General features: G+C 35.9%; 1 protein-coding gene across 2 annotated transcripts in view; it reads left to right on the top strand.

The window, feature by feature from the left end:
- The first annotated feature begins 342 nt into the window (after positions 1–342).
- The window catches only part of LOC118274212 (tumor necrosis factor alpha-induced protein 8-like protein), a 74,482-nt gene continuing 62,130 nt past the window's right edge, over positions 343–12,694 (top strand). The window contains exon 1 of one of the 2 annotated variants that reach the window (XM_035591643.2): positions 343–681. In XM_035591643.2, coding sequence (XP_035447536.1) covers positions 600–681 — 82 coding nt within the window. In that variant the 5' untranslated portion in view covers positions 343–599. The remainder of the gene's footprint in view (positions 682–12,694) is intronic. The other variant, XM_035591644.2, reaches the window with a different exon arrangement.

The following is a 12,694-nucleotide window of genomic DNA, read 5'->3' on the forward strand; positions in this document are numbered from 1 at the left end:
CGGGGAGTTTAAATAAATTGACATCTAATAAAGAGACTTTTGATTTTAATTTCAAATGTTTTAGCGACGATCGAATATGTCAAGATATGATATGATCTTGAGTGCTTAAGTCTTGTTTAATATCAATAAATTAATGTTTAATATTCAAGAATAATTATTTATGTTTTTATTATACTAAGGGATTATGGAATATTTTTAATTTCGGTTTTCTACCTAACACTTGACTATTTTATTTGTAATGAATAAGACAAATATTTTTTAAATCACTTTATGAATTTGACGTTTGTCAGCTGTTGTAGGGGAAAATCTTAATAAAGTGGCAACACTGGTCTCAATTTCCGGGTTCCTGTCGGGCGGGCCGATACGGCTCGGAGGTCCAATCAAATCATTCAGCTCGCGGTTCTATGTGGGCGATACCTATCAAAACAACGTTTTGTGTTGTAGACCGCGCGTGTTATTTACAAATTGAAAACATTGACTGAAAATATTTAGCTTTTAACGTTTATAGTAATGCAGTGATATATTGAAGTGTTATCTGTCAGAATAGGACTAGACTTTTGATTTATTGACTGTGTGCGAATATTTATTTGGTGCCGAAAATGACCGCTTCCACGATGATTGAATTGGAATCCTGGATAATCTACCAGTGTGTGCTGAATGAATGCCATGTGTCCAGCAGCTGTAAGTACTACTTGTATCAATTATTATGATAATTAATTCATAAAGTATCCGATGCACGACAACACGCGTGTTTAATCACGTCAAAATATTTTTTTAATGATTTGTTTTCGTCAGTCAGTCATAAAAATACTAGTTCACTATTTCCTTAATTTATTTCTGTGTTAATTGTTTCTTCTTCCGCTTTTAGATTAAATGCGGTAAATTATTATTATCTATTTATATTTAACACCTGTATTACGTACTTGATTTATTAAAAGTATTGGTAGGTAAATACGAAAATGCGGTAAAACGTGTCTACGATTTTTTTTAAACATAAACATTTTATATGATCAACCAAAACGATTTTCATACATATAATTTTGCCATCCCAATATCCTGTAAAAGGAAACACAACAGCTTAATATTTTTTTAAAACACTCCATGCTTTTACTACATTTCTCATTCATTTATGCATTCAGATATTGTCAGAATATCTATGACAAGGAGCGATATTTTTTTTACTATCGGACTACTCGTCGCAAAGGAGGGTAATGAGTTAAGTTCACTTGTTTACCTATTTAAACATAAAGATAGGTAAGTAATGTTACCAATATTTTAACTTTAAATCGTCATTGTTTTTTAAACTCATCGTATAGTAGGTACGTATTGGTGCCGTCTGAACCGCAGTAAGCATAGGTACCGGTTGGAAATTACGTTCAATTCAATGACTCACATAGGCATGAATTAATTGCATTTAATATTAATTTACTTGTAGTACAAGCAGCTCTTGTAGGTTAATGTGTAATAATGTTAGCCTGGAAGATTGGAGATAGGCCTATGGGATTTTACGATGTGATCTAGAATCTAGTCTTATTAGGTTATGACTAAGTTCGTCTTTTGGGATCATGGTTACGGAAAAAAGGTTAATATGTAGTTATGATTGTATTATTCATTCATTTATTCATAATTCAACAACAATATAGACTTACAGTAACAGTACCAAATAAGTTACGAGAAGCAGCGTAAGGTTCTTCAAAAAGACGTAAATACGTAATTCAATTTCTCCATGGTCGGCAACGCATTCGTGATGTTCTATTGTTGTTGCGGATGCGTAGGTAAGTTGGGGTGACCGTGTTCCATCAGACTCGATAGCTTCGTTGCTATTGCAATTGCAAGTAGCATAAATACATCCCAGACCTTTTTAAAATGATCATTACCTAACTATCCAAACATTTCTTCTGTATATTATTTTTGTTAACTATACAAACTTTAATTGTTGCGGGTGTCTCTCAGCGGCGCTGATCGCTTACCATCAGGTGATCCGTCTGCTCGTTTGCCACCTATTCCATAAAAAACCATCCATGATCATGATTCAAATATTCTTTAAAGAATTCTTGTCAGCAAACCTTTACTTCTCGTAGAAACCGAATAAGTAAGATACTCATGCCTTTCTACTCCTATTAGGAGCACCCCAGGTCTTCCCAACAAATCAATAACAACGACCTTCCATAAACATCAGCTCTTCATTGAATGGTTCGGCTCCATAGAAGATAAGAGGCTCTCAGACGAGCAATGATCACAGGCAATCGTGAACGTTTGAGCGGGACGCCTAATTAACGTTAATTGCTTACCATCTTCATAACACATGCCCTGTCCGGCGCAGTCTCTGTTACTCCTCAATGGAATGTGTTTGGAGCGTGCTGCTTATTATGTTTTCAATTTGAAGATGGTTACTTTGATAGGGATCAAAGTAGTTATGTTCAAATTCAAAATTATGGAAAAAAAATGGGAAAATCTTTTCGGAAACTGTGATTGAAATAGATAGTCCGAAAATCTATTCATTTCTTGGTCCTTAGAAGCTTAAAGTAAGAGAAGCAATGAATGCGAATTAAGGTACCCAAGGACTTTTAACATAAAACAAACAATAAAAATGTATGATTGATTTACCAATAAAGAGCTACTACTTTCAATGTAAGTAAGATTGTTTTCTAGAAATATTCCGAATATCTATAACAAGAATCGGCTAAGCAATAAATTAATGTGAAGATCGTTAACAATCCAACAAGCACACAAGCTAGCTGCCCGGAAGAGGCTATTAATCGGCACCGATCACGTTCGATACCAATCAGAAACATGCTCTCGATTTCTGTAGCGTGTTGCGATTTTCTATTACACTGTCTTCATGTTAAGATTCTTGATAACACTCGTCTACAAGTCTTGGAGTCAGATTTGTAATAGTTAGTTACTAGAATTCGCGGAAAATCTTGGGTCGTCTGTTTGACAAATTCAAATTAAAATACTTTATTTTATTAGATTTTGAGACCTCTACAAGGGTTTAAACAAAGCAACGACGCGAAAATCCTAGACAAAAAACAGTACACAATAGCTAAGTTTGCTATCAAAGTAAATTATGTAGCTATGTAGGCTACTATCCGCGGTGTTGTGAAGGGCATAAATTTTCGAGTGTTTTGAAGGTAAACCGTGGATCGATTGAGTCTTCATGACACACAGGAGCTTCACGAAGGACGCGGCCTTGGCTCCGGGCAGGTCTTTACGACGCCGACAACATGGAGCGTAGACTTTATAGCGTTTTATGTTTACTGTGGCGTACTCAATAAATATGCCAGTGTTATAGTTACAGGTTAATACTCCCTTGTATGTTTCAGCACACACACACCCCTTTGTTGACAATTCATATGAATACCGCAATCTATAGCATGACGCATTTTCCCCTACCGCGCCAAAAAACGTTTTGCGACGTGCGACTCCACGTTTCCTTCCTTTTACTAAAGATAGCGGACATTTTTGCATATTTTCAAATCGTTTACCCAGTACCAGCACCCTCTAAAATGTCGTTGCCACAATCTTATTGAAATTTTCCCCGAAAGGGTTTCCGTAAAAATAAGTGTGTACGCACAAAATCGGATCGAATCTTACAAAATCAGGTTTGGAGAAGATCTGCGGTTCAAAGGAGTTATTTCCGACATCGATCAAGTCTCGCTTCCCAATAATTACGATACTTAAACCTAATGGAGAACTTGATTATCGTAGAAAATAATTAAAGACATTTATGTAAGGAGTTTTATGGGACGAGTGTTACATTCTGGGTTTATAGTCGAACCTTGTGTTCCAAGGCTCATACCAAAGGATATAAAATTTTTAATTTTGCTAATTGCGAATTGAAAGTTACAAAGTAACATATGATAAAGAGTATGTCTTTATTAGGCTTCGTTATGAATGCAACTGTTGTTAATGTTATCAATGAATAAATTGCAGAAACAATTTTAACAAAAAAAAAACCGACTTCAAAAAATAAATATTCCAAAACAAATTAATATGCACTAAAAAGTAAAATAAATAATTGCGTATTTTTCAACAACTTAATAGATCAACTAACTTTACTAACTCATCACACACATTATAATGTAAGTAAATTATTGTTATTTCTGGAGTCGGTGTCAGCCAACTAAGATAGGTTTGTTATTTACCTATTATGACAACAACAAAACATTACAGTTTTACACCAGTTGTAAGTAGGTACTCAACCACCTCTCCGCCCGTGCCGTGCTAGTTGTTGGCGTTTCCTAGGCTGACACCGACTCCAAAAATAACAATAATTTACTTACATTATAATGTGTGTGATGAGTTAGTAAAGTTAGTTGATCTATTAAGTTGTTGAAAAATACGCAATTATTTATTTTACTTTTTAGTGCATATTAATTTGTTTTGGAATATTTATTTTTTGAAGTCGGTTTTTTTTTGTTAAAATTGTTTTTTATTTCTTGATTTTTAGTGAATAACTTATTTGAGTATGGGTCGACCTATTAAACGCGCTGCTCATACGAGACAGCGCCGTTTAAATGAATAATATTAATATCTATCCATATTGACGCATATTTACATTATTTTCAAATGTATATTAACCTGATACCCTTACTTATGATCTGCTGAGCCGACAGCTAACAGTAACCTGTTCATAAGCTACATACATAGTCAGTTGTCAAACACACAAACAGATTAGATACCCACATAGGTATACAGTCATGTAACTCAGACAGCACATCAAGCTACCCATCATTCTATACCAGATATGTTACTATCTGTCCTGAATTTTATGGCTACTGAGGAAGATAAGCTAGTATGCATCACATCAACGTAAACGCAAAGCTCATTCTGCTCATTTTTAAGGAGTTCCCTGGATTATCTTCCACATTTATGGTCAGACTAAAACAATTATATGGAACCACACTGCCATTCTACTCTTTCAAACACAAAAAGAATTTCTCAAATCGGACTATAACACAAACAGATTAGGTACCTACATACACATGTAAATCAGACAGCACATCAAGCTACCCATCATTCTATACCAGATATGCTACTATCTGTCCTGAATTTTATGGTTACTGAGAAAGATTAGCTAATATACATCACTTAAACTCAAACGCAGAGCACATTCTGTTCATTTTTGAGGAGTTCCCTGGATTATCTTCCACATTTATGGTCAGACTTTAAAAAAAATACACGGGACCACACTGACATCGTACTCTTTCAAATACAAAAAGAATTTCTCAAATCGGTCTATAACTACCGGAGATATGGATTAACATACATAAAAAAAAAAAAATACGGTCGAATTGAGAACCTCCTCCTTTTTTTGAAGTCGGTTAAAAAGTAAAACATTTTTATACAGCTGTACGACGGACGTAAACAAATTCAAGAGCAAATTGCCAATTTTGTAAGCAGTTGAAGGAAGAAACGTGTCAGACATAATATTTAATAAGTTATTTTTGGCACCGAATCTCATAAAACCTGAGATAGCGTAAATTTGAGATCCTTACGCAGTTTACATAAAGTAACTTTTGCCTTAAATTTTCTATGGAAAGTACCTAATTATTGGATGAATGATGAGTCCTACGTTATGGACAATGAATAAAGTTGAAACAGTATTTAAGAAAGAATGTGGCAATCCACAGATTTAATGCGTAAATTGATACTTTATTAACAAATTCTATCAATCGTAGGGAAGATTTATCATCCTCAACTTTGTGAGTAACAATATTAAGACAAATTAATTTCTAAACTAACCACAGATGGAAATATCTTGGTTCTCAAATGTTTACCAACTCGATCAGATTTCAAAGGCTTAGATTGGAAGTTTTTAAGCTTCTTAGTCATATATTTAAGATAATCACTAAGTATATTTGCTTACCAACGACTGAAACAAACTTAATCTTTAAGTTTCTTTATGAATTTAGACCGCATTTTTGTATAAGCTAAATATTTTCAAACACACCATGTTTGCTCAATTAATTAAAAGCAATTTTAGCACAGTAAATATTTTTAGTCCATTCAACTAAATTAGGACAACTAGGTGTAATTGGCGTGACTGTAGAGAATAGTTGAAACTAGGACTAGCATTTGAGCAGGATTATATTTCAGTTGATCCAATTTTTATTTTTTAATATGGTGAACAAGTAAATATTGTAAGGGATGGTATTCTCGGAGCTGCGGACTACCTAGCGGGTTTACCGGGGATCCGGCTTGAAGGGCAGAAATAGGAACGGGATGGTTTTTAGTCAGTAAGAGTCTGACACTCCCTCTCGCCTCGCCCAAAGCGGGAGAAGTAATTGGATGATTTTACCCTCTTTAAAAAATGAAGGGTATATTCAGAACACAGATTGTTCAGCATAAAAACAATACCTTTTCGAGGTCGAGAGCGTTTTTGAAATAAACCGTATTTTTTCTGGAAATTTCTCCATAGCTATGAAGCATAATTGCTCTGAATGAATATCGTCATTCACCGGCTTGACCGCAATTTACCGAAGTGCTCTCGTCCAAGGATTACTTCGAATTCCACGTGTGGAATGCTGAAGGTTGCGGGCTTTTGTCCAGCATTCGCATTCCGTATAACACTATGTACGCAATGCATGGTCTAACACTGCGTATTTTCATGTTTCTTTGTTTATTTTGGAGCCAGAAAAGATCCAATTTTTTCACTAAGAACCTGTTTATCGATTTTCGATAAAAAAAAATATTTGCTAGATCCTTTGATGGTATTATAAAAGGAACATGTATCCGCCAGAACATCAAGCTATCCCTTTTTCAACTTTTAACCTTAGGCTTTTTGTAATAAAGTCGAAATTTTATTGAAGGCATTTGACATTTCGTTGTAACAAAGTCCCCCTTTTAAAAGAAGTATAAAGTCTTTATCGTAAGGCGGTCCTTGCTCAGCTGTTGTGCGGCAGGTGCGATCCCAGCTGCTCGACCCATCGGCGTAACGGTCGCCGGCTCGTGCGAGCCGCCATTATTATTTCAAAATTTCAAATATAGAAATAGCGAGCTTACCATAAACACTGGCCGAATAGAATATTAGTCCAGTCATTTGGTAGTTTTACCTGGAAAGTTTTCCGGGAGTGTTGAAAATTGGTGAATTTATAGATTTGGGTATGCTCTTTTCGAATTTCAACTTTGCCACCTCGTACAACCGCCGCTCGCGCCGCCATATTAAAAAAATGACGCCTAAAAACGGTTTTTTATTAATATCTCCGTTTCGACGCATTTTACGAAAAAATATTTATCTACAAAATTAAACTAGACAAAATTTCTTACAATTTATGTATGGATAACTTTTTCGTAAAATCAATAGTTTTTGGTGTACAAGCGCCGCAAAGTATTTTTCATCTGCACCACCACGTGTACAAACAATGTGTGTTGTGCAGCAACGACTGTCGCAACCGAGGGCTGGGCTCGCTGTTATTGCAGAGGTAAGTCCCCTGTTTGAGGAGTGGCTAGAGAGGCGCCATGGCGTCCTCACCTACCGCCTGACGCAGGTGCTTACCGGACACAGGAGTTTCGGTAGGATCCTGTTCTTGATTGGGCGGGAGGAAACGCCCGGGTGTCCTCACTGCGAAGACCGCCCGGAGGACACGGTGGAACATATAACATAACACATATAACATCAGAAACAGGAACCTACCGAAACTTACGTACAAACAATGTTTGTACAACACACGTTGTTTGTAAACGGTTTTTTATTAATATCTCCGTTCCGACGCATTTTACGAAAAAATATTTATCTACAAAATTAAACTAGAAAAAATTTCCTACAGTTTATGTATTGATAACTTTTTCATAAAATCAATAGTTTTTGGCGTACGAGCGCCGCAAAGTATTATTCATCTGCACCACCACGTGTACAAACAATGTGTGTAGGTTCGGTATGTTCCTGTTTCTGATGTTATATGTGTTATGTTATATGTTCCACCGTGTCCTCCGGGCGGTCTTCGCAGTTATGACACCCGGGCGTTTCCTCCCGCCCAATCAAAAACAGGATCCTACCGAAACTCCTGTGTCCGGTAAGCACCTGCGTCAGGCGGTAGGTGAGGACGCCATGGCGCCTCTCTAGCCACTCCTCAAACAGGGGACTTACCTCTGCAATGACAGCGAGCCCAGCCCTCGGTTGCGACAGTCGTTGCTGCACAACACACATTGTTTGTACCCGTGGTGGTGCTCATGAAAAATACTTTGCGGCGCTTGTACGCCAAAAACTATTGATTTTACGAAAATGTTATCAATACATAAATTGTAGGAAATTTTCTCTAGTTTAATTTTGTAGATAAATATTTTTTCGTAAAATGCGTCGAAACGGAGATATTAATAAAAAACCGTTTTTAGGCGCCATTTTTTCAATATGGCGGCGCGAGCGGCGGTTGTACGAGGTGGCAAAGTTGAAATTCGAAAAGAGCATACCCAAATCTATAAATTCACCAATTTTCAACACTCCCGGAAAACATTCCAGGTAACGCCCTTTTTATCTACCAAATGACTGGACTATATGTTTAAAGAAATTTTATTATGGGATTTACAAAGATTTACTTTAGTTCAGTCTGTTGCTCGTTTAAAAATTCAATACGTGTAAAAGTCTTTTCAAATTATACTTGTTGTTGCATTGTCCTCTATGATTAGGAAAACAGTTGTAGTCTCGGCGTTAGTCCGTGGCGTCACACATAATTTTAAAGATTAAAAGCTTAAATTTCTGAACGCAGCCATGCACATTGGCAACACTGCGTCTGCAACACTAATTTCATTCGGATTTTATGTCACGTAACGGCGTCACGTTTTCCCACCTTTTTACCATTTTTTAGTTAAAATAAGTGTTTCTAAAACTGTAATATGGGAAAGATAAAGTCGGAGTCAAGATCTAAAACTGCTGAAGAAATTGAAGAAACTTGAAAAGGAACTTTGAGCTCCGATTCGAGCGATGATGGTACGAAAATGGCCGGCCTTTCATCTTTTGCAAGTTTGCAACAAAGTTTATAGCTTCGCTATGCAGCAAAACATTTAACGCTACACCGTTTAAAGAACGTGTGTTTTTACTTTTGTGCCTGGGCGTCTTGCGCTTTGCATGTGTATGTAAAGGACGCGGCGACATTTTGCTATTTCATGCGCGATAGATACTTATGTACAAGGAATCGCACGAGCATTTACAAGGCCGGTTATTTTCTAGCAAGAACTGGCCTGACCTGTGGGACGTCCTGCGGGGGCGTACGTGGTCTACAATGGCTAAGTTATCAAATAATCAACCTCTGGGGTGTTCTGTGGGAGCACACGCGGTTGAGTCTTGCTAAGCTATCAAATAATCAACCTCTGGGGTGTTCTGTGGGAGCACACGCGGTTGAGTCTTGCTAAGCTATCAAATAATCAACCTCTGGGGTGTTCTGTGGGAGCACACGCGGTTGAGTCTTTATAACCTTCAAGGGAAGTTCTGCGGGAACTTACATGGTTATATTGTGATGTGGCGAAAGCCACATGCTGTACCATACGCCACATGCTGTACCATAAGTCACATGCTGTACCATAAGCACAGCTTGCATTGTGTTTTACTTCCAGAAACTGGAAAGACACCATTAACATTATCACACTACATGGAGGAAGACATTGAAAATGTCCCTCCGGATAATGAATGCATAGAATTGAGCAATGCTCAACAAAATGATACATATGTACATTGTACAACAAGATGTAAATGTGGAAAATATAGAATCTTTATGAGAATTACCTGAAGTCTTACCACATGAAGAGATGTTGGATCCTCAGGTAATAGACATATAAGGTGTGAAGTCACAGCTGGTGAGAGTAGGAGGAGAGTTACACAAACAAATAGCACAAAGGTGATTGGGGGAATGGCATACTGATGAAAATTCACCGTTCTCCAACATGAAATTAATGGTGCATCTTTTGTTAAACCCGGAGGTAAGCACTACAATCAATGATTAATAATCCCAGAAGTGTGACCAAATGATACAAACAAAACAGAAACAAACCTCAACAGCCTTGGCATGTCTGGGTTCATGTCTTCAAATGTGCATGAGAGATAATTAAGGACATAGATGGATATCATTAGAATACTGAATGATGCTCCAATCCTACTCTGTGACTATAAATTTAGATAGAAAGAGACGTAAGTCCCTCCTGTTATCAGTTATAAATAAAAATGTGAAAGATTTTCTATTGCAATCTGGAACAGAAATCTATCTATTTGGTGAAGATCTAGGAGAAGAGATCAGAACAGCAAGATCAGTCAAGAGATCTGGTCAAGAACTGAGGTGGCTGAAACAAAAAGGTTCACTACAAAGCGAAGTACATGGGTGCCTCAGACAGGTACTCCTAAAATAAATAATAATAAAGCTTTAAACTGGCGGGGTCCTCCTCAGGCAGATGCTAAAAAGAGGGGGGGCCGTCACCCAGAACACCAGCAGCAGTCAGGACCAGGGAGAGCAAGAGGAGTCAACCTCAACGCAAATGAACCAACAGGTGAGTAGACTTAACTACCACTTAAATAATTGAAAACTTGATAACTCAGGATCCAATTATTCTCAGTTGGGTTGCGGGATACTCAACCCCTTTGTGTGATAAACCACACCAGAGTTTAACTCAAGATCCAATTATTCTCGGTTGGGTTGCAGGATATTCAATCCTTTTGCATAGTAAACCATACCAGAGTTGTACTCAAAATGATAGGTTTTCTGAACTAGAATCTTTACAGATCACCGCAGAAATTAACCAGTTAAGTACTTGCTATGAAAGCAATACAAACTTGCAAACCTGTAAAAAGATTCATTGTGTTCACCTATTTTCCTTGTTAAAAAGAGCAATGGAACTTTTCGTTTTGTTCTAAGTTTAAAGAATTTAAATAATTTTGTTGAAACTGAGTATTTCAAATTGGAAAATACCGAACAGTGTGCAAGTTTTTACAAAAAGATGATGTTCTTGTCATCTTATATCTGAAATATACTTGTTATATGATAAGTATCAACAAGGATAGTGAGAAATATTTAAGATTTATTTTTAAGGAAAACACTATCAGTTAAATACTTATGTTTTATTCTTGGGCCTTTGTACGGCTCCATCAACATTCACAAAAATCATGAACCAATGATGGTTTTCTTAAGAGAAAGAGGTTGTATATCAGTTATCTATTTAGATGACTTTTTGTTTTTTTAAGTATATGAAACAACTATGTTATTATGTTACATAAACAAAATTGTTATAACAACAGTGTATACAAAACATACAAGCAACTGTGAATTTACTAAAAACATTAGGATTTATAGTTAGCCGAGCAAAGAGAATAGTTAAGTGTGATGTTACAACTGTAACTTTTATTGTTACTATACAATACTATAGATATGACTCTTAACATTACTGAAAAGGAAAGAAATATATTCTTTTATTGTTTTTTCCAAGCTTATAAAAGAATTACTGTATAAAATTATGATTAAAGTTAGAATTTAGGCTAATTAAAGAGTCTAGGGCTCACATAAATTCACTGGAATGAATAGCTGCCTTTTTTGTTTTAAAAATGTTTGCTTATAAATGAAGAAATAGTGATAATATTACTGCTGTAACCTATATGTATAAATAGATTAGGAGGAATTTAATATAATTTTTTACATAGGATTTCTAAGAATATTTGGCAATGGTGTGAATTTTAAAAGACTATTGTTTGATGCTAATTACATAAACACTAAAGATAGTGTGATAGCTTTTTTGAGTCTAGAAGGAAGATAGGAAGATAGACATTACAAAATGGGAACTGAGCAATATAAACAATCCAAAGGTTATTGATATATACTAATGCAAGGTGTTGCACTTATATGTCATGGCAACCAGACCTAGGAGCTGTTGCAGTTGATGCTTTCACCATTCCTTGGACTAAATACAGCTTATTTTATTTATTATTTCTCCTCCATTCTCTATGGTTCTTAAAACCCTAGAAAATAAATTACAGACAAAGCAACAGGTATAATAGTTGTGCCCCATTGGGTCACTCAGTGGTTATTGTTAATGTTAATAGATTATTGTTAAAGGAACCTGTTATATTTTTACCTTCTAAGTCCTTATCTTGCATAATTCCAGATTGTTACACCCCTTTTATAAGAAAGTGGTATTGATGGTAGAAGCATTATCAGGAAAACATAGAGTTAGGAATTTGTGATGAAGCAGTTCTTGTCTTGATGAATTCAATATCTAAAGATACTTTGAATCATGCAAATCATGCATGCATGTGCATTAGTATCATAGGCTAAGTATTTAAATCCATAAATATAAACATTACTAAGCCTACCATTACTGAAGTTATTTCAGTACCGTACTTTGTGATTCAATGAAAGAGTTACAGTTAGTAACATATGGTAATTTGAATTCCGTAAGATTAGCTCTATCATTAGTTATAGGACCACATTTGGATACCGATCATTAGATCAAAAGATTGTTCAAGGGATTTTTTAAATTAAGACCCCCAAACCCAAATATAATAATACTTGGGATATGTCTTTGTACTTGATTATATTGAAAAGAATTATACTCTAGAGAAAGAATTATCTGCAGATTGTTACCAAGAAAACCTTATTAACGTTGGCCACGGGTTAAAGGGCTCAAACAGTAGCCCTGATTAATATTATTAATATAATGATTAAACAAGACTGTATTAATCAATTCATCAATCTATTTGTAAAAGATAGATTGATCA

This window comes from Spodoptera frugiperda, chromosome 3, assembly GCF_023101765.2.
Source record: "Spodoptera frugiperda isolate SF20-4 chromosome 3, AGI-APGP_CSIRO_Sfru_2.0, whole genome shotgun sequence".
Classification (NCBI taxonomy): domain Eukaryota; kingdom Metazoa; phylum Arthropoda; class Insecta; order Lepidoptera; family Noctuidae; genus Spodoptera; species Spodoptera frugiperda.